General features: G+C 42.2%; 1 protein-coding gene across 1 annotated transcript in view; it reads left to right on the top strand.

The window, feature by feature from the left end:
- The window catches only part of LOC138173646 (brain-enriched guanylate kinase-associated protein-like), a 72,938-nt gene that overhangs the window by 8,941 nt on the left and 37,350 nt on the right, over positions 1–26,647 (top strand). Inside the window, exon 2 of the mRNA XM_069103697.1 lies at positions 8,257–8,323. Within this exon, the coding sequence (XP_068959798.1) occupies positions 8,321–8,323 (3 nt within the window). The 5' untranslated portion in view covers positions 8,257–8,320. The remainder of the gene's footprint in view (positions 1–8,256; positions 8,324–26,647) is intronic.

The following is a 26,647-nucleotide window of genomic DNA, read 5'->3' as shown; positions in this document are numbered from 1 at the left end:
CACCCAATTGTCACCTGGATTCATAGGTAGGGAGCTCTCAACTCCTCATCCAGTTCCTTGTTGAGTTCCTCATCCAGTTTCATATTGAAGCTCACAATGTCCAATCCACCTCAAGTCCTTTGCAGTTTCTGTTTCTGGGAAGACAGAAGCTTAGCAGAGCCAAAACAACATCCATTCACATTGCCAGCACCATCATCTATTCACTATCTGCCTGTGACATCAACACAGACCCACAAACAAGGTCTGAGAACTCAACACTAGCCATCAGTATAGTCCCAGGACCTCTGAAACCCTCCTCCAGGACATCTGTAAACAGACAACAAGAAAATCCTCTTTCAGGGCTTTCAATAAGGTCCCAGGGCTTCTGTACAAAGTATTACAAACAAAAATCAACACAGACAGAACAGACAAACAAAGTACCTGGCCACCACAAAGTTCCCCTTCTCAATTCTGCTCTTTCCCAGCTTGGGCTTCTCCTTCTATATAGTCATTAGCTCCTCCCTGTTCCCCCCACCTCTTATGTCCTTCCTGTTCCTGTCTTTGGCAAGTTCTGTTTCTTAATGAAGACTTGATATAATTATGGGCAAGGCTCAAAAGAAACTTGAACTGAAACAAGGTGCTAAATAATTAAATAGCTGAAACAAGGCACTAAGTACTTCTTTGCTTGCCATTACTCTAACCCAGGACCTTGGATTTAAACCCATGTCACCACTCTCAGTTCACTGCTCTTTCTCCTGTTTGACATCCAATGCTTACATTAGAGACATCCAGTTATATTGGGTTTTGACCATCTACTTTGACTGAGTGACCATAGCACAAGACTGGAGACTTAAAAAATACATGTAGCAGAGAATCCCAGAAGTGGAGGGAACCAAAGAGGTGGTTCCAAAAAATCATTTCCTAAGTGCAGGATGCTGAAAGTGACTCAAAACACCAGTTTTAATTTTTTTAATGCAGAGATTTTAATGGAATTGAATTTATAGAATTATAGATTTAGAGACAGAAGGGGAAAGGAACAGCATGTATTTAACACCTACTATGTTCTAGACATTTACAAATATCCCATTTTATCCTCACAAGTCATCTTAAAAGCAATCTAGTCCAACCAACTCATTTTAGAGAGGAAGAACTGAAGTCCAGAGAGGTTAAGTGATTTGCCCAAGGTCACACAGGGAATAAGCAATTGAGCCTAGATCTGAACCCAGGTCCACTAAATCCAAACCTGGAGCTCTTTCCATTACATCACATTGTTATGTGCCAGGTACTATGTTGGGCTATGGCCATACTAAGGCAAAAATGGAAATCACAAACCTAGTATACATTAAGAAGTATGTGGAGGGTAGATGAAAAAAATATAAAGTAAATATCCATTAACAATAGGATTTAAAACCATAGTATGGCAGCCCCAAAAAGCCAAGAGTATTTTTTAAGATATGGTATCTAGAACATGGGTGGTGGTGAACCCATTGTATTCCCCCTTGATCAGACCCCATCTGTAGTAAAATGTTCAGAAATGACTACCACATTGAGGAAAGAGGTTGGCGATCTGGAGTGTGCCTCAAGGTGGATGGTCAAGCTAATGAGGAAAACCAGGATCAGATGAAGGAAATGGAGATGCTGTGCTTTGAGAAGACTTAGGAGGAGATCTGATAACTTGACTTTGAGCATTCAAACTGGGAAGAAGAACTAGATTTGCTCAATTTGACCCCAGAGAGCAAAACAAGGAGCAGTAATTGGAAGCTGCAGAGAACTTTAGGCTCGATAAAAACCTGATGAATTAAAGCTACCCCAGATGGTGGAACAGGCTGCCTCGGGAGGTGGTTATCTCTCTTCACAACCGACTGGGAGTTGGGACAGGGAGAAGGGGGTGCAGGTGACTGTTCAGGTACAAGCTGAACTGGACAGTCTCTTCCTTCTGCATCTGAGCTTCTGCATTTCTATCATGTGTCACAACAGCTTCCTGAAGCCTGCATCTCCTTTACAATGTCCCTTGTGGGGGGTCATCCAGCCTATATTTGAAGGCTTCCAGCAATGGGAGACATTATATACTGAAGCAGCCCATTCCATGTTTGGATAGCTCTAATTGTTAGGAAGGTTTTGGTTTTTTTTATATCAAGTTAAAATTGGCTTCTCTGCAACTGCTACCCTTTGTTTGTATCCCTGCTCTGTTTGACCAAGAAGAACAATAACCCTTTAGATATTTAAAGATAGCAGTCATGATTCCCACCATCTCCCTTCCCCTCTCCTCCCCTCTCTACTCCTACAGTCTTCTGTTCTTGAGGTTAAAATAACCCCACTTCTTAAATCGATTCTTATGATGTCATGGTTCCTAGTTTGCTCCCCTTTGGATGCTTTCTGGGTTGTCACTGACTTTCCTAAAATGGGGGTACCAAGAACTGAAGGTAGTACTCCAGAGGTACTTTGACTAACATAGAGGATCATGGGTCCACTACTTACTTCATTCTAGTACCTGGACTACTGTTAATGCAACTTAAGGTTGAGCTGGGTTTTTGGCTAACATAATGCTAATGATTAATACTAAACTTTAAGTCTATAAAAACTATCAGATCTTGTTTGCAGAAGCCATTGAATAACCCTACCTCCCCTATGCTCTGGCTTATCCAATTGGGTTTTGGACCATAAGTGGGCTGTCTAGTCTCTGGTTGCATAGATTATTTTTTAACTTGTTAGTCATTTTGTTTTGACTCAAGGTAATGTTCAACAAACATCCAAACAACCCCCCATTTACAAAATATATTGTTTCCCCCCAAAAAATATGTTAATCACTTTTTAACAGAATAGAGGGAGGTGTCTTTTAATGTTGGTAGCATGTTACTAATATTGACCACTGTGTTTGACCAGAGTTTTATTTTTATAAACTTCTGAAGTGTTTTTGATCTGAAGCCAAATAGCCCAGCAAATCCACATCCAGAGAAAAAACTGATAGAGTCTGAATACAGATAAAAGCATACTATTTTCACCGTCTTTATTTTTTTGTATTTTTTTCCTTTTATTCTATTTCTTCATTTACAACATGACTAATATGGAAATAGGCTTTACATGATTGCACATATATAATCAACATCAAATTGTTTATTGTCTTAGAGAGGAGGGAGGGGAGGAAGGGAGAAAAGAGGGGAGGGAAAGAGAAAAATATGGAACTCAAAATCTTATTAAAAATTGCCTCTACATGTAATTGGGAAAAATAAAATACCGTTAAAAAAAAGAAAAAAAAATAGCCCAGCAAAGTTTAGCTTTAAATGTTGACCTCATGAAGGATAATGTCACCTCTAGGATCAAATATAAGATCTTCTATGTAACAGTCAAAGCCTTTCCTGACCTGGCTTCCTTCTACCTGTCTAGTTTTCTTACTCCTTCCTCTCCTCACTCTCAGTACTCTGCAGTCCAGTGACACTGACTCCTTGCTGTTCTTCACACTGTATCTCCACACTCCTGCTGTTTTTACTCTCTGTTCCTGATACCTGGAACAAGGTTTCTCCTCATCTCTGCTTCCAGGCTTTCCTGGCTTCCTTCAAGTCTCAGTTATAATCTCGACCTCCTACAAGAAACCTTTCTAGATCCCTTAATGCTAGTGCTTTTCCTGTATTGATTTTCTCCAATTTATCCTCTCTGTAGAGGGCCATCTCCAGTCCTCCTGATCTATATCTGGCCACTGGACCCAGATGGCTCTGGAGGAGAGAGTGAGGCTGGTGACCTTGCACAGCCCTGCCTCACTTAAATCTAATTCACTTGCAAGTCATGGCATCACCTTCCTGAAGGCCTGGCCCCCTTTGAGAATGAAGGGCAAACAACAGCCATCCTGTCTGGGTCCTGTTTGAACACAGTTGTTTACATGTTATCTCCCCCATTAAGCTACAAGCTCCTTGAGAGCAGGGACTGTCTCTTGCCTATCTTTGAATACCCAGTACTTCACGCAATGGCTGGCTCAGAGTAGATGACTACCAAATGCATACTGACTCACTGTTGCCTCATCCCAGGACCAGCCACACTGAGTCCATAGACACTCCTCACCCATTTGACCAAATGATGAATTTTTGGCCACCTCAACTCTCAGAAAGGAGTCATGACTTGAACTGGTGAAGGGCATCCCCACAGAAGGGGACTCATGAAACAGTTGCCCCTTAGCTCCCAGGGCAATGGGTGAGGAAAGCATTTGCCCTTCAAATTTCCTTTAGAGGTGTGCATTGTTATCATTGGTAACCGGTTCCCAGGAACTATAGTTTTGCACACATGCTACTTGGAGAGAGACAGATGTTTTCATCAATGAGGCAAAATAGTCCAGTGTTCTGAAGTCCACCAAGAAGCAAAAACAGACTTCTGAGACGATGCTTTTCAAAAAGTGTTTTTCACTTGTGTCACTGAGGAAAGAAAGAAAAAACATTATCGGGCACTAAGCAAATTGGCAAAATTGATTTAATGCATCCTGTGTGAAGAGTACAATACAGTGAACCCCTGTCCCCTCCACCAACACATATAATCAAGAACCCCCAAGGAATGGCATTTCCAATAATGGAGAATTTAAATAAGGGGATTAAACCTTTTTTGTGTCATGGACAGTTCTGGCAGTCTGGTGAAGCCTAAGGATACCTTCTCAGAATAATGTTTTTAAAAGCATAAAATAAAACACACAGGGTTACAAAGGAAGGCAATTATATAGAAACAGTTTACAAAGGAAGGCAATTATATAGAAACAATTATCGGCATATTTTTAAAAACAAGTTTGTGGACCTTAGGTTAAGAATACCTGATTTAAACCTTTAGGTGCAAAATTCTAAAATGTTAGTGATGTCGATGACGACACCTGTAAAATATAGCGCACGTTTCCCTGCCTTCTTAAATCGGGCATTTGTAATTTAACCTTCTTTAGTGCTGAGTCCAAAGAAAGCCTTAGGGAAGGAGCTAGTGTTTTATCACATCTGAGAAGTGATCAGCTACCCTCACTGTAACTACTTCTAGCAGTCCCTTTCCTCCTCATACCTTGCTACTTCTAAATTTCCATGAGTTGAGGAAACTAGGTAACCAAGCTCGTTAGAAATATGTGTCAAAAGGAATCAATAGGCTCCGAGTGCAACCAAGGAGCTTGTGTGAGTGAAGTTCATGTGCTTTCATATTTGGCTTTGTAACAGCGATCAGGGATACTCAGAGATTTCTTCCCATCTTCCTAACTTTCAACTGTTTGTCTGTAGAGGAGTTAACTGCATTGGTAGGCAGAAGGCAGGACCAGGACCACTGGGGAGGTGTTACAAAGATATCAGTTATAGTTGATTAAAGGAAAGGACTTCCTACCAGAGCTGTCCAAGAGTGAATGAGCTGCCACTGTAGGTAATGAGCCTACCATTTCTGGAAGAATTCAGAAAAATGCAGTTCAATTCAATAAGCCTGAGCACTGAGTCTACAAAACAAAACACACCAAAATAGTTTCTGTTCTCAGGGAGCTTACATCTTACTGGGGCTTGGGTAGAGGATACAACATGTACACAAATAAATAGGTTCAAGGTAAGAGGAGGGAGACAGCACTGAGAACTGGGGTTGCTGGGAGAGGCTTTATATAGGAAATGGCCCCTGAGCTGAGAAATTTGTATGAGAGAGTAAATTCGAGACTAGGGGAGAGGGGTAGCCTGTGTGAACTCATGTCATGGAGACATGCTATAGACTATCAAGTTTGGAGTATGGCAAGAAATCCATCTTCCCTGGAGTGTAGACTATGTTGGAAATAGTGAGGTGGAATCAGATTGGAAGGGGCTTTAAATGCCAGATTGAGGAATTTGCATTTTATCTTAAATTTGTCAGCAGTGGACTAACAGACAAGTATTATATGAAGAGACTGGGATCAAGGAAGCCACCTAAGCGGCAATTACAGTGGTCCAGTTGAAAGGTTATAGGGTTCTGAATTAGAATAATGGCTATGTAAGTGGAAAGAAGGGAGTATGTGTAAGAGGCGCATGTGGGGTGGACAGCTTGGCAGCTGATTGGATCGAGGAGTAAGAGAAAGGGGAGCATTATGGTTAATTTCAAGATTGTGACAGGGATGCCTTCAGCAGAAATGGGGGTGCTTGAAAGACAGGCATGTGTGAGGGGAAAGATGACTAGTTTTGGACATGCTGGAGATGACCAGCAGGAGGTTTGCAAATATCAAGAAAGGGATGTTCAGGAGAGAAATTTGGGTTCAATATATAGCTTTGGTAGACATTAGCATAGAGATGATGCGATGATGCCTGAACCCTTGCGAACAGGAGATCATCCAGGGAAAGAGTATGGAAAGTGAAGAAAAGGTATAAAACAGTCTTTGGGGAGACCCATGCTCAGGGAGAAGAATAAGGATCAGCAAAAATACTGAGGAGGAACATTCAGATAAGAAGAGAACCAGGAGAGAACAAAGTGATGAAAACCAAGGCAGGAAAGGGTATCCAGGAAGAGAAGTAGCTGAATTGTGGTGTATGAGAATTGGGACAAGGCTGTTAGATGCAGCAGATTGTTGCTGACTTTGGAGAGAAGATCTTTGGATTAGAGTCCTGTCCTAAAAATCCAGACCACAAAGGTGAATTGTCATCTGCCAGGGCTGCTATAGAAGGGAGTCAGAAGTTAATAAGCATTTAAGTGCCTTCTCTGTGCCAAGCATTGTGCTAAGTGATAGTGACACAAAAAGAGGCAAAAACCAGGCCCTGCCCCCCAAGGAGTTCACGATCTAATGGGAGAGGCAACAAGTAAACAAATATGTACAAATAAGTTGTATACATGATCCGCAGGAAAAAAATTAAGAGAGGAGAGATACGAGAATTAAGAGGGGTCTGGAAAGGCTTCCTATAAAAAATGGGATTTTAGCTGTAGCTTAAAGGGGTCCAGAAGATAGAGATGAAGAGGGAGAACATTCCAGGCATGGGAGATAGCCAGAGAAAATGCCTGGGGCCCTATTGGCTAGGAACAACTATGCTGTGAGCTCATGAAATCGGGTATCTCGGTTTTTATCTAAACCTCTTTCCCCAGCCCCCGCACCTAGCATGGTATTCTGCATGTAGTAAGTGTGTATTGATGGACTGATTATTTGGGAAGGCAGTTGGGTTAGATGGTCTCTGAAATCCCTTCCACCACCGAGATTCTGTGATTCTATCTGGGCAGGAATAAAAGCATAATAAGAACAGAAACAGTAATTATAGTTCCCACATCTAAATCACTTATTTTTTTCTTTTTGGAGGGGGGAGGGCAGGGCAACTGGGGTTAAGTGACTTGCCCAAGGTCACACAGCTAGTAAGTGTGTTAAATAAGTTAAGTGTCTGAGGCTGGATTTGAACTCAGGTCCTCTTGACTCCAGGGCTGGTGCTCTATTCACTGCATGGCCCAGCCGCCCCATCTATGTCACTTTTAAGGAGAAGGAAAGCAACATTTATTAAAGTACCTACTATGTGCCCAAAACTGTGCTAAGCACTTTACATATATTAGCTTATTGGCTCCCACAACAACCCTGTGAGGCAGGTGCTACTGTTACTCTCATATTATAGTGGAAGAGACTGAGGTAGACTGAATTTAAATTATTTGCCAGGCTCACACAGCTAGCAAGCGTCTAAGGCCAGATCTGAACTCGTATCTTCTTGACTCGAAGTCCAAAGCTCTATCCACTGGGCCTGAGTTTATAAAGTATATGCCTGGTGATAACCATGTGAGGTGGGTGGTACAAGCACAATTTTCCCTATTTACCAGAAATTCAAGAAAACTTCAGAGGATAATGTGACTTGTTTTGCCCCATATCACATAACTAGCTAGGGTGGGAGCCCAGTTTCTAACCCATGTCTCCCAACTCCAGGTTCATCTATCTCTCTTTCCATTAAACCATGTTGTACATAACAGGTACATGAATTCCCAATGGAAAAGGTTCAGCTGTGTTCCCGAGGTGCACATACACCTAGCACAGATGGATGGCACAAATGCTGTTTTATAATCCTGGAATTCCCCTTTCCTCTCTTGGAGCCTTGCACCAGGCTAAGCATCTTGTCTTTGACCAAATGGAGAATCTGTTGAATGAGTGATCGAGATCCTTTGGGGTAAAAGGGTAAACAGGGTGAGATGGGCATAATCTCGAAAGCCTTCCTGGAAGAGAACATCATGAAGGCGTAAGCTGTGTGTGTGTGACTTTGAAGTCTGAAACTTTAGCAGTGATCTGTAACTTGCTTCCTCCCCTATCCTCAGGACCCTGGTGAAGGGTCAGTGATCCCAATGACATAATATTATCTTTTCTTTCAGAATACAAAACAACTACTTAGCCTTACAGAGGATTAACCAGGAGCTGGAAGACAAGTTATACCGAATGGTAAGTTCTCAACCAGGCCCTACGTGGATTGTCTTAAGTTTGTGGTCTTTAGATGGCTGGGTAAGGATGAGCATTAAGTTGGCCCCTCCTACCTCAGAGGTGTTGCCATTGTGCACCCTTCTACATGACATGACTAGACAGCACTACCCTCTTATACCTTATTAGATAGATCTCTTCTGCCGAGTCCCTTTGTAAGCCTGGCCAAGAAAGACTCTGTATGGGAAGCCTAGGGTGGGAAATAGTCTCCTCTTTTTGTAAGGTCATGTGTATGTAGACTAAATCAAACTTGGTATTTAGAAGTCCAGAAATTGCTTCAAGTGCTATCCTTGTGGCTATATCATTCAAAGTTAATGTAGGAACAGGAGGCCATTCATGGCAACTCTCTGTGCTTTTGATCTCCAATGAAGATTTCTTAAACTGATCTTTAAGAGCCTTTACTGACAACCCCTCCCTCTACTCCATGGCACAAAACCATAGAATGTTAGAGCTGGAAGTAACTTTAGAGTCATAGAATATAGAATGTCAGAGCTGCAAGGGGACTTAGATTCATAGAACAGAGAATGTCAGAGATGCAAGGACACTTTAAATTATAGAATGTGTTTACATGATTGTATGCATATAATCTATATCAAATTGCTTACCATCTTAGGGAGGAGAGAAGGAAAATATTTGGAACTAAAATTTTATTTAAAAAAATGAATGCTAAAAATTGTCTTTATGTGTAATTGGAAAAATAAAATACTATTTAAAAGAAAAAATATATCAAACATAGAATATTAGGACTGCATAAGGCCCTTCAGACATAGAAGACAAAGCAGTAGAGCTGCACAGGGCCTTTGAATCATAGAGCTTAGAATGTTAGTGCTCGACAGGACATTTGAATATGGAATTAAGAAATCTAGAGCTTGAAGGGGTCACAGGATACAAAATTTCAGAGAAGGGAAGTACTTAGAGAACACATCCTCCTCATTTTACAAACTAGGAAACAAAGGTCAAGAAAAGTGAAGTCATATTGACAGCATCATACAGAGAAGTAGTAGTCTGTTGAATGAATGCATAAAGGAATGGCTGCAGTGAGTTTTAAGTCAGAAATTAAATGCTGTTTTTGTCAGGGATGATTGTTCAGAAACACAGGTATCTTTTGCTCTTCTATCATATGTATTTCCCAGCATATGTTTCTCTGCCCCCTCTCTAGAGGTCTATCCCTTATACAAAACTAACCAACATATCAAAGTCTGATGTTCTGTACCCACAATCCCGCCCCACTCTAAAGAAAAGAGATAGGTGTCTTCTTATATATAGCTCTTCTCTGGGGCCACATTTGATCACTGTCATTTCACAGCATTCGATTTCAATCATTGGCCTGTTGTTCTTTCCATTTGCATTGTAGTCGTCCTTGTGTATGTTATTTTCCTTGTTCTGTTTTCCTTCACTCTGCCTCAGTTCCTAGAAGTCTTCCTATGCCTGCATGATCCTAAGGGATGATTGCTAGGCAAAACAACACTGAAGGTTTTGTGGAGTCCTTTTTTCACCTGAGACTCTTTAGCAGTCAGCAGGAGGAGTGTGAAATGTTTGAAGGAAGATGGAGACTGGGTCTGGGAGCTAGCAGTGCTGATAACAGTTGACTCAGACATTTATAAGGTAAGACAGAGGCCAGAGAGAGGGCTACTGAGGAAGCTGCAAGGATAGATGGGGTTTTACCACCCTTGGGAGCTAAGGAACCTGGAGAGGAAGCATGGTGGGACAAAAGGCACAAGAGTCCTGGCTCAGTGATCTCAGTCCTATGACCTCAGACAGGTCAATAGTATAATCTCCCTAGCCTCGATTTCCTCTTCTGTAAAATGAGAGGTTTGCTCCACATAACTCATCACAGCCTTCAATGTATAAAGCTAAGAAACTCTGAAGAGAAGAGTTCTCAAATCTTGGCAGGTGAACTCTCCAAGTTTTACCCTCCACTCTGTGCAAGGTCAGTCTCCTCCCTATCCCCTGCATAGGCCATTCATTTTTAATTCCCTTTGCCTGTAATTTATACCATTGTCTATCTCAGCACCCTTTGGTGGCTTCCTCCTATTGAGTTCCTATGTCTCAGAGATGGAAGAATGCCTGAAAACCATTGACAGCTCTTCTCCCTTTGGGACCCAAAGGAGAATGTTTCACCTACTACTTGGGGTCTGGTTCCTTCTTGAGCCCCACCCAATGACACTGCATAGTTGACTGCATGGCAGCTTTAGGAACTGCCCATAAAATGTTTTTGAGCTATTTCCTCTCTCCATTTTTAGGAAAATATTGGTTACTTTTGATATGACTAATTGACTATGGGAACACATTTTTATTTAATTTTAAGTTTACAAAGTGATTTCCTTACAGATCCCTGTGAGGTAGGTGTGATTATCTCTATTTTACTGCTTAGAAAACAGGTTCAAGAAAGGGAAGTCACTCCCCTGTGCTTTAACCCAGGATACAAGCTGATAAATTCCAACTATAAATCCCACATTCTTTCCATTACAGAATGTCAGAAGCCTTCGAGAATGACATTGATGTGGTGCAGTCCCTTTTCCCTTCTTTGTGGTACCTGATGTAGCTAGAAAGTAGCCTGCTAGTCAAATCAGGATTGTAGGCAGAGGAGCAACCCCATAGGAAGGCAGGAATCAGGGACCAGGAAAATTGAGGATTCTGAACAAGCAGACCTGAGCAAAGCCATCAGTAATCTAGGAGCAGGAATGAATAATACCCAAATGTTGGGGGGTCAAGGCAAAGCGATGGGCCAAGAAACTAAGCAAGCAGCTCAGATAGCAAATGAAACCTTGAAATAAAAATAACTGTTGCTTATATAGTACTTTACATTTCAGAATGCATTTTACATACATTATCATACTTGAGCTTCATAACAAGCCTTAAAGGTAAGTACCAGAGCTACTATTCCCATTTTATAGGCAATAAAATTAAGACTTAGAAAGGCTAAGTGGTTTTCCCATGGCTACATAGCTGTAAAGTGTCAGAGGTAGGATTTTTACCCAAGTCTTCCTGACTTAAAATCCAGCATTCTCTCTGCTCTGCCATACTATTCTCTAAGCAAAATCTACTTCGGACATTAAATTATAAGATCATGAGATCATAGATCCAGGCCTGGAAGGGACCTTGGAAGACATCTAGCCCACCTCCCTCATTTTACAATGAAGGCAGAAACTGCCTGTTTTTTTTTATTCCTAATGGGAGTGGAATCAGTCCCAGGATGTGTCCCATCAAAGGGCTCCAAATAGGAAGTGAGCTGCAGCACTGGGCTTGAATTCAGAACGTGACTCAGATCCCAACTTTGACATTTCCTATCTGTGTGACCTTGGGTAAGTCACAGGCCCAATTTTTAGGACTTGGTTCCCTCATCTGTAAAATGAGGGAGTTGCATTAGATGAGCTAGCTGTAAGGTCCCTTCCAGCTCTAAATCTATATATAATCCTATAATCTCTGAGGTCTCTTCCGACTCAGAGATTTTACGATCCTAAGTGATGAATGAATGAATGAATATACAGGAATGATGAACACAAGTAACTCGTTTAAGAGTCTGCCCTTGATATTGAAATCAGGCTTCTTCAATGCCAGACTTCATCCCATTGGCCCAGGTAAAAGATCAGAAGCTATTGTCTCTGTTTCCCCCAAGTCACTGGATATGGGAGAGCAGGGTAGGAGGTCAGTGCAAGCTTGCTTTACAGAACAGCCTAGTTAATGACCCAAGAAGCTGCCCATGGAGAGGGAGCTCCAGGAAAGGCCCAGTCAGCTCAGGCTGGCACCATGCTGCCAACCCAGCTCGAGGCAAGGTTAGCTAAGCCAGTGAGTTCCTCTAATTGGAAACAGATAAGAAACACCTTGTGCCTGGGAGTCAGAGCAGAGAGGATGAGGACAGATCTGAATGTGATGGCTAACTTAGTGAAAGATGGAGAATTCTTTCCCCTCCATCCTCAGATCAAGCAGACTAGGTACAAGTCCTATGAAAAAGGAAGTTAGTGCCTATACAGTTGTTTGGGGAAATGAGATTGTTTTCAATCCTTCTGTTCAGTCAACTAACACATCCATCTCTTCCTTTCCTCTGTATCCCCAGGACCACCCACCCAGAAGGCCTTCATTCCTTCTCCCCTTATCAGTAGGACCAGCCTACTGATGATCCATTTGCCTCCAGCTTCTTCCCCTCTGTCCACCTTCACATGGAGACATTAATCTTCCTAAAACAGTTATGATTTAAGACCTGCATGGACTCCTCATCTTACTCCTTAGCTTGCCATTCAAGGTCCTCTACAGTCTAGCTCCACCTACATCTCACTGGCTACAGGATTTGCAATATGAGCTTATGAGCCCTTTTCTGCAGTTAATATTTATTGGGATGAGTAGTACATCTAGTTCTGAATCCATACCACTTTCAGTCAAAAGTAGGCATAAGCTTTGACCAAATGTAGCCCCCAGTGGGTGCCACCAAATTGAAGCAGTATGAGGATGTAGCAGCAAGAATGATGGATTTGGAATCAGAGCACCTACTTTCAAGTCTCAGCTCTTCCCTTACTACCTGTGTGATCTTGGTTGAGTAAATTCGTTCCTCTAGGTCTCAGTTTTCCCTTCTGTGAAATGGGAGTGAGGAGTGAGGGTAGAACCTAAGGTTCTTCCCAACTTTCCATCTATGGTCCTGAGCAACAGCCATCTCTTTTCCTATCCTCTAACTCTCTCTCTCTCCTACCATCCTCTCCTATACAAATCCTACCCATTTTCAAAACCAGTCACTATCACTTCTCCCTAAGGTTGTCCCTTACTACATGAGGATGTCTCTCTCATCCCAATTCCTATAGCGCTCACTTACTAGGTCTACACTTGACCCAACCTTCAGTGATGCTGTGTTCCCACCTTATCTCTGCCCCTATATTCCTCACTCGTTAGACTATGAACTCTCTGAGAGCAAGGATGGTGTCTTACTTATGTATCCAGTCTCTGCATTTCTCTTCACCATACTTTGCACATAGCAGGGCCACAGGAAATTTTCAGGTTTTTAGCATGCTTCTTTGCTGTATGCCTAGCATTTCAGCACAAATAGACCATGGTGTCCTGCCACTTTCCTTCTCAGTGGCTTTGCCCTTATATAACACTGTAAGTTTTACAAAGTGCTTTAGTGCATTATCACGTTGGGAATCATAACAAACCTTCAGGGATAAGCACAAGAAGTATCATTCCCATTTTACAGGTGATCAAAATTAAGACTTAGAAAGGAAAAGGAGGTCTCTTGGCCTCATAGCTAATGAGTGTCAGAGGCAAGGTCTTTAGCTGAGGCTTCTTGACCTAAAGTCCAGTATCCTTTATGCTAAGCCATAAAACCTTTCCTCTAAGCGAAACCTACTTCAGGCATGAAATTATAAGAATATGGCGTCATTGATCTTTAGCTGGAAGGGACCTTAGAGGTTATCTAGTCCAACTCTCTCAACTTACAGATAAGGAAACTGCCTCTTAGGGAAAGAGATAGTGTTGTCTTTTCCATTCCATTGTTTGGGGTGGGAGGTTGTTTGGGTGTTTTGAGGCAGTTGGGGGTTAAATGACTTTCCCAGGGTCACACAGCCAGTAAGTGTCAGAGGCCAGCATTGAACTCAGGTCTCCTGACTCCAGGGCCAGTGTTCTATCCACTGTGCCACCTAGCTGTCACTTCTCCCATGAAATTGAGCTCCTTGAGGGCAGGGATTATCTTTCTCCTCTTTTTGTATCCCCAGAGCTTAAAATGGAAACCAGAGCAGGAGAAGATACCCTGGGAAAGGAGGTGGGCAGCAGTTTCAAAAGCAGGAGACAAAGGATTGAACCAAAGCATTAGACATAGCAATTGAAAGATGCATTCTTATCCTAGAATACATTTGTTCTCTTATCACTACCTACTTACATGCTCTTCTTCCCTCAAGACCCAGCTCAGATGCCACCTCCTCCATGAAGTCTTTCCTCATTCTCCAGCTATAAGGAAGGAGAGCTGAAAATAAGTATGTTTTTAAGTACCTACTATGTGCCAGGCACTGAACTTTACAAATCTTATCTCATTTACTTCTCAAAATCACCCTGAAAGATAGGTGCTATTATTATCTCTTTTTTACAGTTGAGGAAACTGAGGCAAACAGAAGTTAAGTGACTTACTCAGGGTCACACAGCTACTACGTGTCTATGGGCAAATTTGAACTCAGGTCTTCCTAACTCCAGGCTTAGTGCTCTATCCACTGTGTCACTTTGTTGCCTAGCTAGTAAATCATGAGATCAAAGGATTTAGAGAAGTACCCAGCCGATCTCTCCTCATTTTACGAATCTCTCCTTACCTGAATTTTCTCAGAGCGCTTACTTTATCCAGATCTCTCCTTTGTCCCTATCACATTTTACCTGGAATCATACTTATTTGTCACATATGTTATCTCCCTCCCTGAGTAGAGAGTAAGCATCTTGAGGGCAGAGACTATGCTGTTTCTCATCTTTACATCCTTAACAGTAAACACCTGGCTATGCTCATGGTGGTCTCCAATTCCACAAGTACCTACTATGAGCAACTGATGTACTAAGGATTCAAAGACAGGCAAAAAGAAGTCCCTGCATTCAGTGAGTTTACATCCTGCTAGGGGATCCGATAGGTATGCAGAGAAGTACACTGTGTGGTGATTTAAGAAGGAAGGGATGCTGACACCTGAGGGGATCAGCAAATATTCCATGGATGAAATGGTCTGAGCCAAGCCTTAACAGAAGATAAATGTTCCTGAAATTTAATTTAATTTAATTGAGTTATTGACGAAGTGATGGCTGAGTGCAAAACCTTCTTAGAATGACCAAAAATCAAATTCTGGCATAGGGTATGTGAATTTAAAAGTGGTTTAGAGAGAAGGAAGGAAAAATGATTGATGGCCCAATGCTCCGTTGAGGAGAGAGAAAGTCATGGGAAAGAATCCAAAGGTAATTCTGACTCCAGTGTTGGTTTTGTTTTTTGTCTTTTATAAAATTTCCAGGTTCTCTAGCCTATTGATTATGGACTTGGGGGAAACAGATACAAAGAGGGTCATGGGAAATGGAATGTAAGGCAGTGAACAGAAAAAAAATCAGATAGCTCTTGAAATAATTTTGGATCCTTGATTTGTTACTCAGTGGGTTAGCTACTTATCTCTCCCATCTTCGTGTTATTCACAAATTTAATAAACATGCTTGTCCCTTTCATCTAAGGCAGTGATTTAAAATGCTGAACACACAACAAGGCCAAGAACACAGTGCATAAGCACCATTTTAAAAAGCCTTCCATTAATCAGGATGTTTATCCAAACAGCCATAAATCCACCTGACTGCTCTATCATCAACTCTACATCTCACCATCTTGTCCATGAGGATCCCATGAGCTGAGACAGAGCCATAAATAAGCTCATGAAGCAAGTGTTCAGGCCAATTCTGCAGACGTTTTCTGTAGTATGGAAATCCACTACTTTAGAAACTACATCTTTAGTTACCAGAGTGCTGGATGTTACCAGAGCTGAACGAAACCTTGGAATTTTAGAATATAGTCTGTCAAATAGGGATAGGAGCTTAGAATTCTAGAGTGTAGAATATCGGAGCTGGAAGGAATGTTGGAGGTCATCTAGTACAACCACCCTCATTTTTACAAATGGGGAAACTGAGGTCTAGAGAAGCATGCTGCACTGTAAGCTCTGAGCACAAACTGTCTTCTGTAACTGGATCTTACCCAGTTCCTAGCACAATAGTCCTTAATAAACATTAATTTAATTCCCAAAAGGAATGCAGCAAATCAGAGACAGCCCCAGGTCTCCAGGCTGTCATTTTTAATGGTGGAATTGTAATCAGCTTGAAGGAGAAGCCCGATCTGGCTCTTCTCTTCTAAACCTTGTGGGAGGTAGCAAAAGGGAATGAATGAGCAGGTTTGATTTCATTACATGCTCCATGGGAATAAGTATCACTCCATTATCCAACAAGTGATTGGTGCATCCAAAGTGAGTTCCTTGGGGAGCATCAGCCCCTCCACAAGCATGGGGTTGATAAATAACTCTTTTATAATTTATCCAAGGAGCAAATGGAAAAGAAGAATAAGAAACTCCTTACAAAATTAGCTCCAATTTCTCTGCAGGCAGTAAAGAGTCTAGTATGTGTGGTCAGCTAGTATTCCTAGCCGTAAGGTATTGAATAATTCTGTGGCTAAAAACTGTTGTAAAGTGGGAGCTGGAAGGGAGGACTAGAGCATAGGGAGAACAAAGGCAGGGGGCAGGAACATGCAAGATATGTTTGGAGGGAAGAGTTTGGCTATAGAGTAGAATGTGTGCAAGAGAGTAATGTGAATGAACTAATGAAGGAATGAATGAGGCGTTTATGAAGCTTTTACTATGGGTAAAGCACTGCACTAAGTGCTGAGTGTACAATTAGAAAAGGAAGACAGCCCCTGCTCTCAAGGGGTTCACCTTCTACCAGGGGTGACAACACATAGAGAAGGTTTGAGCTGCAAGTCAGATGGGAAAGTCTCATTGTCCTTAGGGTACAGGAGCAAAGCAGATGGTAATAGTTCTTTAATGTCATTTTGGGCATGACACAAGCTCAAATCCAGTTGGTTGGAAATTGGTGAAGATGACTGACCCCTTCTGCGTAAGAGTTGCTTCCCCAGATGACAGGTAGGAGGGGCAGGCTGGAAGCAGGACCAGCAATCTGCAGGGTGCTGCCACTTCTAGGCCTCTCGTGTCCATCTGGTGCTGGCTGGTCAATAGATGTCACTGGTGGGGATGGAGAAGGTAGGCCCCTTCTCCATAGCGGTCCCTCCCTTCAATGATGGCTGGGCTAGAAGCCAATCAACTTGGCTGAGGTCACTTACTTCTAAGGCTCTTGGGGTCAGGGTCCTGGGCTGTCTTCATCAAGGTCTGAGAAGAAATATTGGTGGCAGTGGTTGTGGTGGTGGTTTGACTTCCCTGGCACATGCCTCCTGTCTCTCCCTTGGTGCCTACCCTCTGGTATGAGATAAAAGTAGCAAAGAATGGCACAACTAGCTTGCAGAAGGCTTCAAATGCTGATAAATTAGCATGTGAACTTTTGAGGTTTGAACTTTACTTGAATAGTAGAGAATTTGCAAAGTATCTTAAGATTTAGAACTGGAGGAAACAGATATTATTTAGCCCAATCCCCACCCCCTTCTCATTTAATAGATGAGCAAACTGTAGAACATTTGACTGAGAATAAAAAAGCATTTATTAGGCACTTACTATGTCAAGACTCTGTACTAATAACCAGGGATACAAACTAGAAAATTAAGATGTTTTTAGAAACCTACATTCTTTTTTTTTTGCTTTTTTTGGGGGGAGAGGGAAGGAAGGCAGGGCAATTGGGGTTAAGTGACTTGCCCAGAGTCACACAGCTAGTTTTTGTGTTAAGTGTCTGAGGCAGGATTTGAATTCAGGTCCTCCTGAATCCAGGACTCTATTTATTGTGCCACCTAGCTGCCCTGAAACCCACATTCTAATGGGGAAGTCAGCACATGTAGAAGGGATCAGCAGGAAGTCAGATGGAATGACTCAGTGGCAAAGTAATCAATCAGCATTAATTAAGCACCTGCTACATGCTAGGCACTCTGCTAAGCACCAGTACAAAAACAGGCAAAAGATAATTGCTTGGTCTCAAGGAGCTTACAATCTAACAGGAGAGACAACATGGAAAGAAATATATCCAAAGCAAGCTATAAACAGGATAAGGAGGAAATCATTAACAGAGGGAAGGCACTGGAATTAAGAGGGGTTGGGGAAGACTTCCTACAGAAGGTGAGATCTTAGTTGGGACTTAAAGGAAGCTAAGGAAGTCAGTAGTCAAAGGAGGAGAGAGAATATTCCAGGTATGGAGGACATCCATAGAGAACATCCAGAACAGAGAGATAGTCTCTTGTTTGTGGAACAGCTAGGAGACTAGTGTCACTAGATCAGAGAGTATGCATTTGGAATTAGGTATAAGAAACCTAGAAAGGAAGGAATGGCTTGGAATGCCAAACAGAACATTTTTGTATTTACTCCTGGAAGCAGGTGGTCATGCATCTTCTTTCACATTACTTCCACCGATAAAACTCTATTTCTTATGTTGACTAGTGCCAGTGACTTCGGTGATGAGAACTTCCTTTTCCTGATCTTCAGTAGTTGGGGCTTCTGAGCGAGCAGAGGCTATAACCCTGGCTCCATCCTTCCCAAGTCACCAGGAGAATTTTCCAGAATTGGGGATATGGATTAATGCCCTCCAAAGCATTCTCATCTGACTTGTTAAAAGGAGCAAGTACTTGACTGGAGGAAGAATATTAGAGAAGATAAATCAGGAGGGTCCCCAGTCAAGGTGATGGGACACCGGGAACTTCTGATTGGTTTACTCAGGGGCAGCTGCTCTCCTTGTGACCTGTAAAAGCACAATGGAAGTACTCTGGGACCAACAGCTCTTGAAGACTTGCTCTTTGTAGCTTGTAGCAAGAAATAGGGGAAGGTGCTTTCCCTTCCTTGCCCCCAAACTGGAAGCAGAAAAGGCAAGTTGCATCAGAAGCCCAAGCTGTGTGCAGCTCAGCTTTAATTTCACTTTCTGCAAGAAGCCTTTCCTGATCCCCCTGAGGCTAGTGCCTTCCCTCTAAAATTATCTCTAATTTATCCTGTCTATATCTTGTTCGCATATAATTGTTTGTATGTTGTCTCCTCCGTTAGGCTTTGAGCTCCTTCAGAGAAGGGACTGTCATTTGCCTTTCTTTCAGTACTTAGTACAGGGCCAGGCCACTTAATAAATGTTTGTTGATGGAGTGACTGACCCATTACCACCAACAGGTAGGTAAACACAGGAGCCGTGGAAGTTAACCTCCAGAATGGGTCATGTGCTCATTTTTCAGTAAGGGCTGAAGGCTGTGGGGGTAGGGCTAGAAGCAGGACCAATGGTCTTGGAGGTACTGCCATTCCTAAGGCTTTGAGGCCCTACATCCTCAACTGCCTCCACCAAGGTCCAAGAGAAGGTGCTGCTGCTGCTTTGAGTCATCTGAGCTGTGCCACCTCCTGACTTTTTCTTGTTTCTTCAGCTAGGCTGGCATGCCAGCTTATTGGTAGTAGTTAGTAAGCAGTTGCTGGTGGTGTCTGGGATGGTGGGCTCCCTTCTCCCTGGGTTTGTTCTCCTGTAGCCCTGGCTACAGGGGCCAGACCAGAGACAAGAGAGGAGATCTAGGGAAAACCATTCATTTTTTTGGGGACTCTGGGTCTTCAGCTGTCTCCATCAGAGTTCAAGGGGCAGTGTGGGTTGAAATGGTATTAGGTGTTTTGGTGTTCTGAAACATGTCACCTCCTGTCTTTTTGTCAGGATTCTTTGGAGTTTCAGCTAGGCTGCTTGCCTGCCCACTGTACACTAAGATGGACCTTGGAAATTATGTAGTGCAGTGCTCTCATCTTACAGATAAAGAAGCTGATGGAAAAAGAAGGGAAGTAACTTGCCCAAGGTAACACAAAGATTTAATAGCAGCCAAGACTAGGACCCAAGTGTCCTGCCTGTAGCATGGTGGTATTTTTCATGCTGTAGTCACTTCCTATTAGATCATCTCTAAATTAATAGGATGCTGTTTTCTCACAGTGGGTGAGGCTTTGTTTTGTTTTAATGGGAGGTCCATAGGCCAGCAAGATTCAGATACTTAAGGGAACACTAACTTGAAGGAAGGAACCCACTTGGAATGCCATTGCCCCAAGTTAGGAAAAATGAACAGATAATAGAATGAAACAGAAGATGCCTGCAGCAAGGGAGATCTCAGAGCTGGAAGTCCAGAATCCCAGGAGAATTAGAAATAGGAGACACAATTCATTTGGTTTGGTTTGGTTTTCTTGAAGAGACTGATGATTTGTGGTTCCATTTTAGTAATCCTGGCTCTGTGACCAACTTAGTGTGTAAACTCAGTTTTCTTCTTTGTAAAATGGACATAATGATCCCTCCTTTCCTCCCTCAAACAGCTGTTGAGGATCAAAGTAGATAATGAATGAGAAAGTACTTTGTAAACTGTAAGCTAATGAGGGATTATTATATGAATGTGAGGGATGATTATTATTAGTCTAACACCTAAAAGCTGTCTAACACCTAAAAGCTGAGAACCATGAACTGTCAAAACTGGAGGCGCCTTGTGAATGAACATGGCTAGATCTGCTGAGATGAGCTTGTTTCATAGTCTAACAGCTGCAAAGCTTCCTTCTTTCAGTCCCCAAACACTCCAGGAAAAAGAAGGTGGAGGGAGGAAGATGAGCCAGGCAAAATCAAAACAGGCTACATACCATTCTTTCCTTTATTCAATTACTCATTCAAGAATCCTGAAAATCCCAAAGTTCTATAGTCATGTGAATCATTGTAACAAGTATGTGTTAAGTGCCTCTTTTTTGATAATAATTCAAACATTCATTTATTGGTAACTGTTTTAGAAGAGATTCCCTCATAATATGAATGGTACAGCTACAATGGAAACTTCAGTATCTGGTACACCCCCAAGGATAGCCATGAGCTTCCCTTATAAGCATTCAGGTTCACAAGGCTTCAAAATATGGAATAGTTTTATTTATACAGTGAAAGTCAATGAATAGACTCATCTCAGAGACCAAGAGATGTACCTCTACACCCCACCTGAGCTACTTTCCCACTCACCCAAATACCTATAGAGTCTCTGTAATTTAAGTCCCAGCAAGGGAAAAGGCTAGGGTTTACTCCTCTATGTCAGTTGTTTGTGCTCTTTTGCAAGCAACTGTTCTCTCATGGTATTACACTTCTCAGGGCTATCAGTGTCCTTAGCTCTGCCTTACTGCTCCCCACTCTCCCACATCTCCCCACAGGTAAGATGTCCTCTAATGATGGCAGCTCTCAAGCACTCAGACGATGGAGGGAATATACTGGAGACTTAGCTAATATGTTGCAGCTCATTCCCATTCTGAACAACCAAGCCTATTTAAACCTTTTCCTGTTTGACTCCTTAGTCCAAGGACTCCATTATCTACACAAAGGATATTTTCAGGTCATTGTGGGAATGTCCCTTTTCTGGGCTGCTCAAATAAGTTTCTGTTCCATGTTGGCTTATGAGTTTTTAATAAATAAATCAATGAGGTTACAATTGTGAGAATTTAAAGGAGGAGAGGGAATAAGAAAAGTGAGATGTGGTCCTGTCCCTTTGGAAGTTTATGCACTTAAAAGGTCATTGCCAATTTTCTATTTGTCTTTCTCCCATTTTTTTCTAGGACTGCTGGATCAAGTTATGCAAATTACCCCTGGCAGCTTCTTCAAAGAAGAAAAGCAGGGGCTATATTCAGTAGTTCCCACTAGACATGTGCCTATGGCTCAAAGGAAGAAGGACAGTCCCTTGCCACATACTCATTCATTTACCAATAAAGCAAATATTTGTTGGATGAGTATGATTTGCTAGTACTTTGCTGGGCCACATGTCTGCTGAATCCAGTGGGCCCATTCCCCCCAAGTATTTCTCTACTATCCAACTTCTTCTCCCTATGGCTTTGATCCTTCAGCAGTCAGAATCATGCACCTCGACTTTACAAATTGCCAGAGCTGGCTACCTACCTCTGTCCTTGGCTATTGGCAAGCTGAGAAACAGCTATGGGTTGCCTGCATTCCCTGGATTCTGACTGGCTTTGATACTACTTCTATCTTCCTTTTCTTCCTCCTTTTTCCCCTTCCCTTCCTTCTACCTTTCCTTTCCCCTTTCCCCTTCCTTCTCCTTCCCTCCCTTGGTAATTTTTTGTGTTAAGTTGAACATGAGTTCAAGTATATGCAGATGACTCCCAAATGTGCATACCCTAACATAATCTTTCTACTGAATTACCTGCTACACATCACTACCCAAATATTCTGTTGCCATCTCAAGTATAATATGTTCAAAAAAGAATTCATTATCTCCTCCCTTCATCCTCCAATTTCCCTGTTTCTATGGGCAGTACCACATCTTTCTAGTCATACAGACCTCTATCCTCATAGTCATCCCTGACTCTTCCCTCCTTTCACCCTCCCCATTTTCTGTCACATAGATAAAGCATTTTTTAGTGCTTACTATATGCCAAGCATTGTGCTGAGTACTTGGGATACAAATACAGATAAACAAGATAGTTCCTGATCTCACAGGAACTTATATTTTAATTAGAGAAAACAGCACATAAAAAAAGAACCTGGAAAGGAAGGATACGTTATGACCACAACAACATGACATGGAGATGACCAAGAAGTGCAGTGGAGGCCTGAACCCCAACAAAATAAGGCAAAAACTCACCTATCACATCCATAGGTCCATCTTTCAGGGGAACCAGAAGCAGACACCAGGTTTCTTGTGGAAAGGAGGTAGAGATGATAATCTGACTGAAGAAGATAGTCCATGGAGATGACCAGGGAGTCAGTTACCAAGCGTTTACTGTTTCCTATGTTTTGGGCGCTGTCCTTAGTGCTGAAGATATATAGAAAGGCAAAAACAGCCCTTGAGCTTAGGAGGCAACATGCTCCTATATATAACTATATGCAACATACTTGTATATATACAGAATTGATGTATCTTTAAAAAGTCCTGTAGGACAGGGAGAGGCTCCCTGCAGAAGGTATCATCTGATCTGAGTCCTGAAGAAGGCCAGTGACTAAGAGACAGGGGTGAGGAGGGGAAGAGTATGTGAGGCATGTGGTATACAGCTAGGGCCAAGGCATGAAAATGGGAGATGAAGTGCCATGTATAATAGCTAAATTATAAAGTGAGTTGAAGGGATTAAAGTTTAAGAAAACTGGTAAGGTAGGAAAGTGCCAGATTGGGTGACCATTTGTCAGATAGGTTTTAGAATAGATGATTATGCAAGAACAGATTAACCTAAATGACTGGTGGGACTCTGTGTGATTCTGTATGATTCCGCTAATGTGTGTCTGCATGTGTATGTACAAATAAATTTTTTCCTCTGGGAAAACTAGCTGTGTGATACATTTTTAGTAATGACAGTGCTGAATTATATTATCACCCTCCAATCTTTGGGTGCAGCTGGAGTCTAGATAATTCCCAAACAGAAAGAAACCAACACAGTTTTTAAAAGGAAGAATTATTCTAAATATGGCTTTGACCTGGATAAACTCACAAGAAAATGAACATTCAAGTTACCAGCTTTCTCACTTTGCTCTAATTCATAATTAATAAATAAATGGATAGATGAGCTTTGCATTACATAGTATTTGCTGGCTGACACAACAAGGCAAGAGGTCAACCTGCTATGTTCATAATAATGGTTCTTTATTATCTATGGGTTGGGAAGGGCTGGCACCAAAATAGGGGAAGGGGAGAGGCACTTCCTCATTGCCTGTGAGCTCCATCTTTTATAAAATACAGTACACACGGGGACCAACAAAGCACCAGACCACTATTTGATCTTGGTGTCTTAAAGATGAGACTTTTTTCATTGGTAGAAAAGGGATAGAGAAAGAGTATGTAGTATAGTAGAAAGACGGCCAGCCTTAGAGTTGGGCAGTCATGATTTCCAGTCCTATTTCCATCACATGATAGCTATGTGACCACTGACAAATCACTTACCCTCCTTCTAAGGCTAGACATTACAGAAGAGTTGCTGATATGTAGAGAAGTTTCCACATGAGGAATTCCTCACAGCTATAAAATTGTAGTTTCTGAATCAAAAACAAGCACAAATATAGAGACCTGGAATAGTCCTATTGTAATGGGAGGCTGCAGGGTGGTGCGGTGGAGAGAGCCCTGGACCTGGAGCTAGAAGTTCAAACCCAGCGTCCAATATTTACTAGCTGTGTGACCTGGGACAGATCATTCAATCTCTCTTTGCCTCAGTTTCTTTGACTTAAGATGAGGATAATAATACCTACCTACCAGGGATGTTGTAAGGATCAAAGGAGACCATGTTCGTAAAATGCTTAGGACAGTGCTTGGCAAAGAGTAGGCACTTATTGAATGCTACTTGCTTCCTTAAGGGCAAGACTATATTAGGAAGCTGGAAGTTGTCTTTAGTGTCCCCACCCTACCCATATCCCTATCTCTCTAATCCTGCTGCAAATGTCCAAGGTATTTATACTATCCCATGTCTCTCTGATCATGAAGGAAATATCCTTATTAGAAATTCACTCATACTGAGTTGTAACTCAGTCGTGCTCCGTCTCTTAACTGATGGGGATGGAGTGGGTGGTTGTTTTCTTTTTAAAGAGAACCACAGGGACAGTGCAGTGATTATTTCACATAGCGATTAACTCAAATTTCTAATAATGGAATTTCAGACCTCAATATAAATGAGATTTGTTTTGGATTAGAGAAGAGAATGGAGCTTCCCAGAGCCCTTTATATCCCACCAGACACCTTCTCATGTATAAGCTTAACCTTGCTCAGGATTGTCAAGTGACCCCCCCCCAAAAAAAAATTGAGAAATGCTGTTTGGCCTCTTCTTGATGAATAGTTTGTGCTCTGCAAAAGTTATTTCCCTTTGCCTTGGCCTAGATGGCCATCTAAGACTTTATAGCCTGACTGTTCCCTGAAATTAATTTTTTTTATCCTTGTGCTAAGCAGTTATAAGTGGAGGGAATGGAAAGCCTCTGTTACCAGCATTACTTAGATAGAATTATAGAGATAAGTAGCCAAAAGTGACTCCTGTCTGCATCCAGCATGCATCTTCACCTACAGGTTTGCTACCAGTGAGTGGCCATGCAAAATAGCTTAGATTTTCCCTAAAAGGAACGAGGAGTTTCACAAATGTGAAGGTTACTATAAGAGGCCAGATTCTCCTCTCCACTATTCCAAATATAAGAAGGGAGACTATCCTGCCCTAAATATGCCAGTTGTTGGGTGGCATATTCTCTAAGAGAGAGAATACAAGCCCCTCTTTGGTTATTTATAGGTTTTATTAAGGTTAATTAGGTTGATTGGGTCAATTAAAGGAGTTTACTCACAAAAGGCAAGTCACCCTGGGCAATAGCAAATCAAAGTAACATCATGGATCCACGCACCAAACCTAGAGCAGGTCAGGTATTATGTAGAAACAGAACAAGGAAGGCATAGTGCGGTGGCCCAGGGTCACATGCAAGTTTTCCTATGGGGTGGTTGGAACTTCTTTTGCTGTTTACATTTTCTCAAAGGTAGTTTATAGTCTCTCTGAGACTCAAGGTCACATTCCCAGTTTCTGGCCTGCCCTCTTACAGCTACCCAGTAGAAGGGAGAAAACTCTGGGTCTTATGCCAACTTTGTGGGACTCTGGGTAAGTTGCTTTCCTATTCCCCATTCTGTTTCCTTCTCCATAAAATGGGGGAAGCTTTGTGGTAGCATGGACAAGACAGATGTCCTCAGAGTCAGGAAAACCTGAGTTCAAGCACCTGCTCTGATACATACCGGCTGTGTGACCCTAGAAAAGTCACTTGTTCTCTCAGTTCTCTAGGCAACACTGAAGACTACAACCTGCAGAAGAAGTGGCCCCTCTTAAGACTAAGGTGCAGAGAAGGAGGCACCTTGCATTGACATTTGTTCATTCGCCATGTTCTCTGTTCCAATGAGCTCAAGGCCCAGCTCTTGTCCCTAAAATGGGAGCCATTACTCATGTGTGTAGTGACTCAACATCTACATAGTGTTTTCCTCACAACCTTGTGACTTTTGCAAGCACAATTATCCCCATTTTACTGGTGAGGAAACAAGCTCGGGGTGTTAAGGGACTCCCTTGGTCAGCCAGCTCTAGGAAGCATGAGGCAGAGCTGAGACTTGAATCTGGGTCTCTCCTGACTCTGGGCTATTCTTTGTCTGCCATATCCCTTCACTTCCCCGGTAATATCCTTAGCAGGCTCTCTCCCGGGGTGAATATGAGGTTGAAATGAGACGAGATAATGGGTGTAAGGTACTTTGTTAATTGTACAGAACTGTGAGTTGTTATTAATCAGTAGTTAATGACAGAGGACAGAGAAGTAGAAAATGCACTTGCTGAGGAGGGAATTCAGTAAATGTTTATTAGTCTGCTGTGTGCAGGACCCTTTACTCCAGGACCCTAAGGGAGACAGAAAACTTCTAAAAGACATGATCCCTGCCCTCATGGAGTTTTCAATCTACAAGAGGACAGGCAACAGGCGCAGGTAGCTAGAAAACCAATGCGGTGGTTTATCAGTGTATGCTGAGTACTATGGTAGGTCTGACAGTGTTTTATTAAAAAGAGGTATCCAGGAAGACTTCCAGGAGGAGGTGGCAGACCTCATCCTTCCTCTGCCACTGACTCAAGGGTGACAGTGGAAGGGACCTCAATGATCATCAGCCACCCCCCTCATTGATTGAATCACATGCCATTTTACCCGTTTGTGGCA

The sequence above is a fragment of the Petaurus breviceps genome, unplaced genomic scaffold (assembly GCF_028583685.1).
Source record: "Petaurus breviceps papuanus isolate PSGF00001 unplaced genomic scaffold, PetGlider_PUasm1.0 63, whole genome shotgun sequence".
In the NCBI taxonomy this organism is placed as follows: domain Eukaryota; kingdom Metazoa; phylum Chordata; class Mammalia; order Diprotodontia; family Petauridae; genus Petaurus; species Petaurus breviceps.
This window is presented reverse-complemented; position numbering and strand designations above follow the sequence as displayed.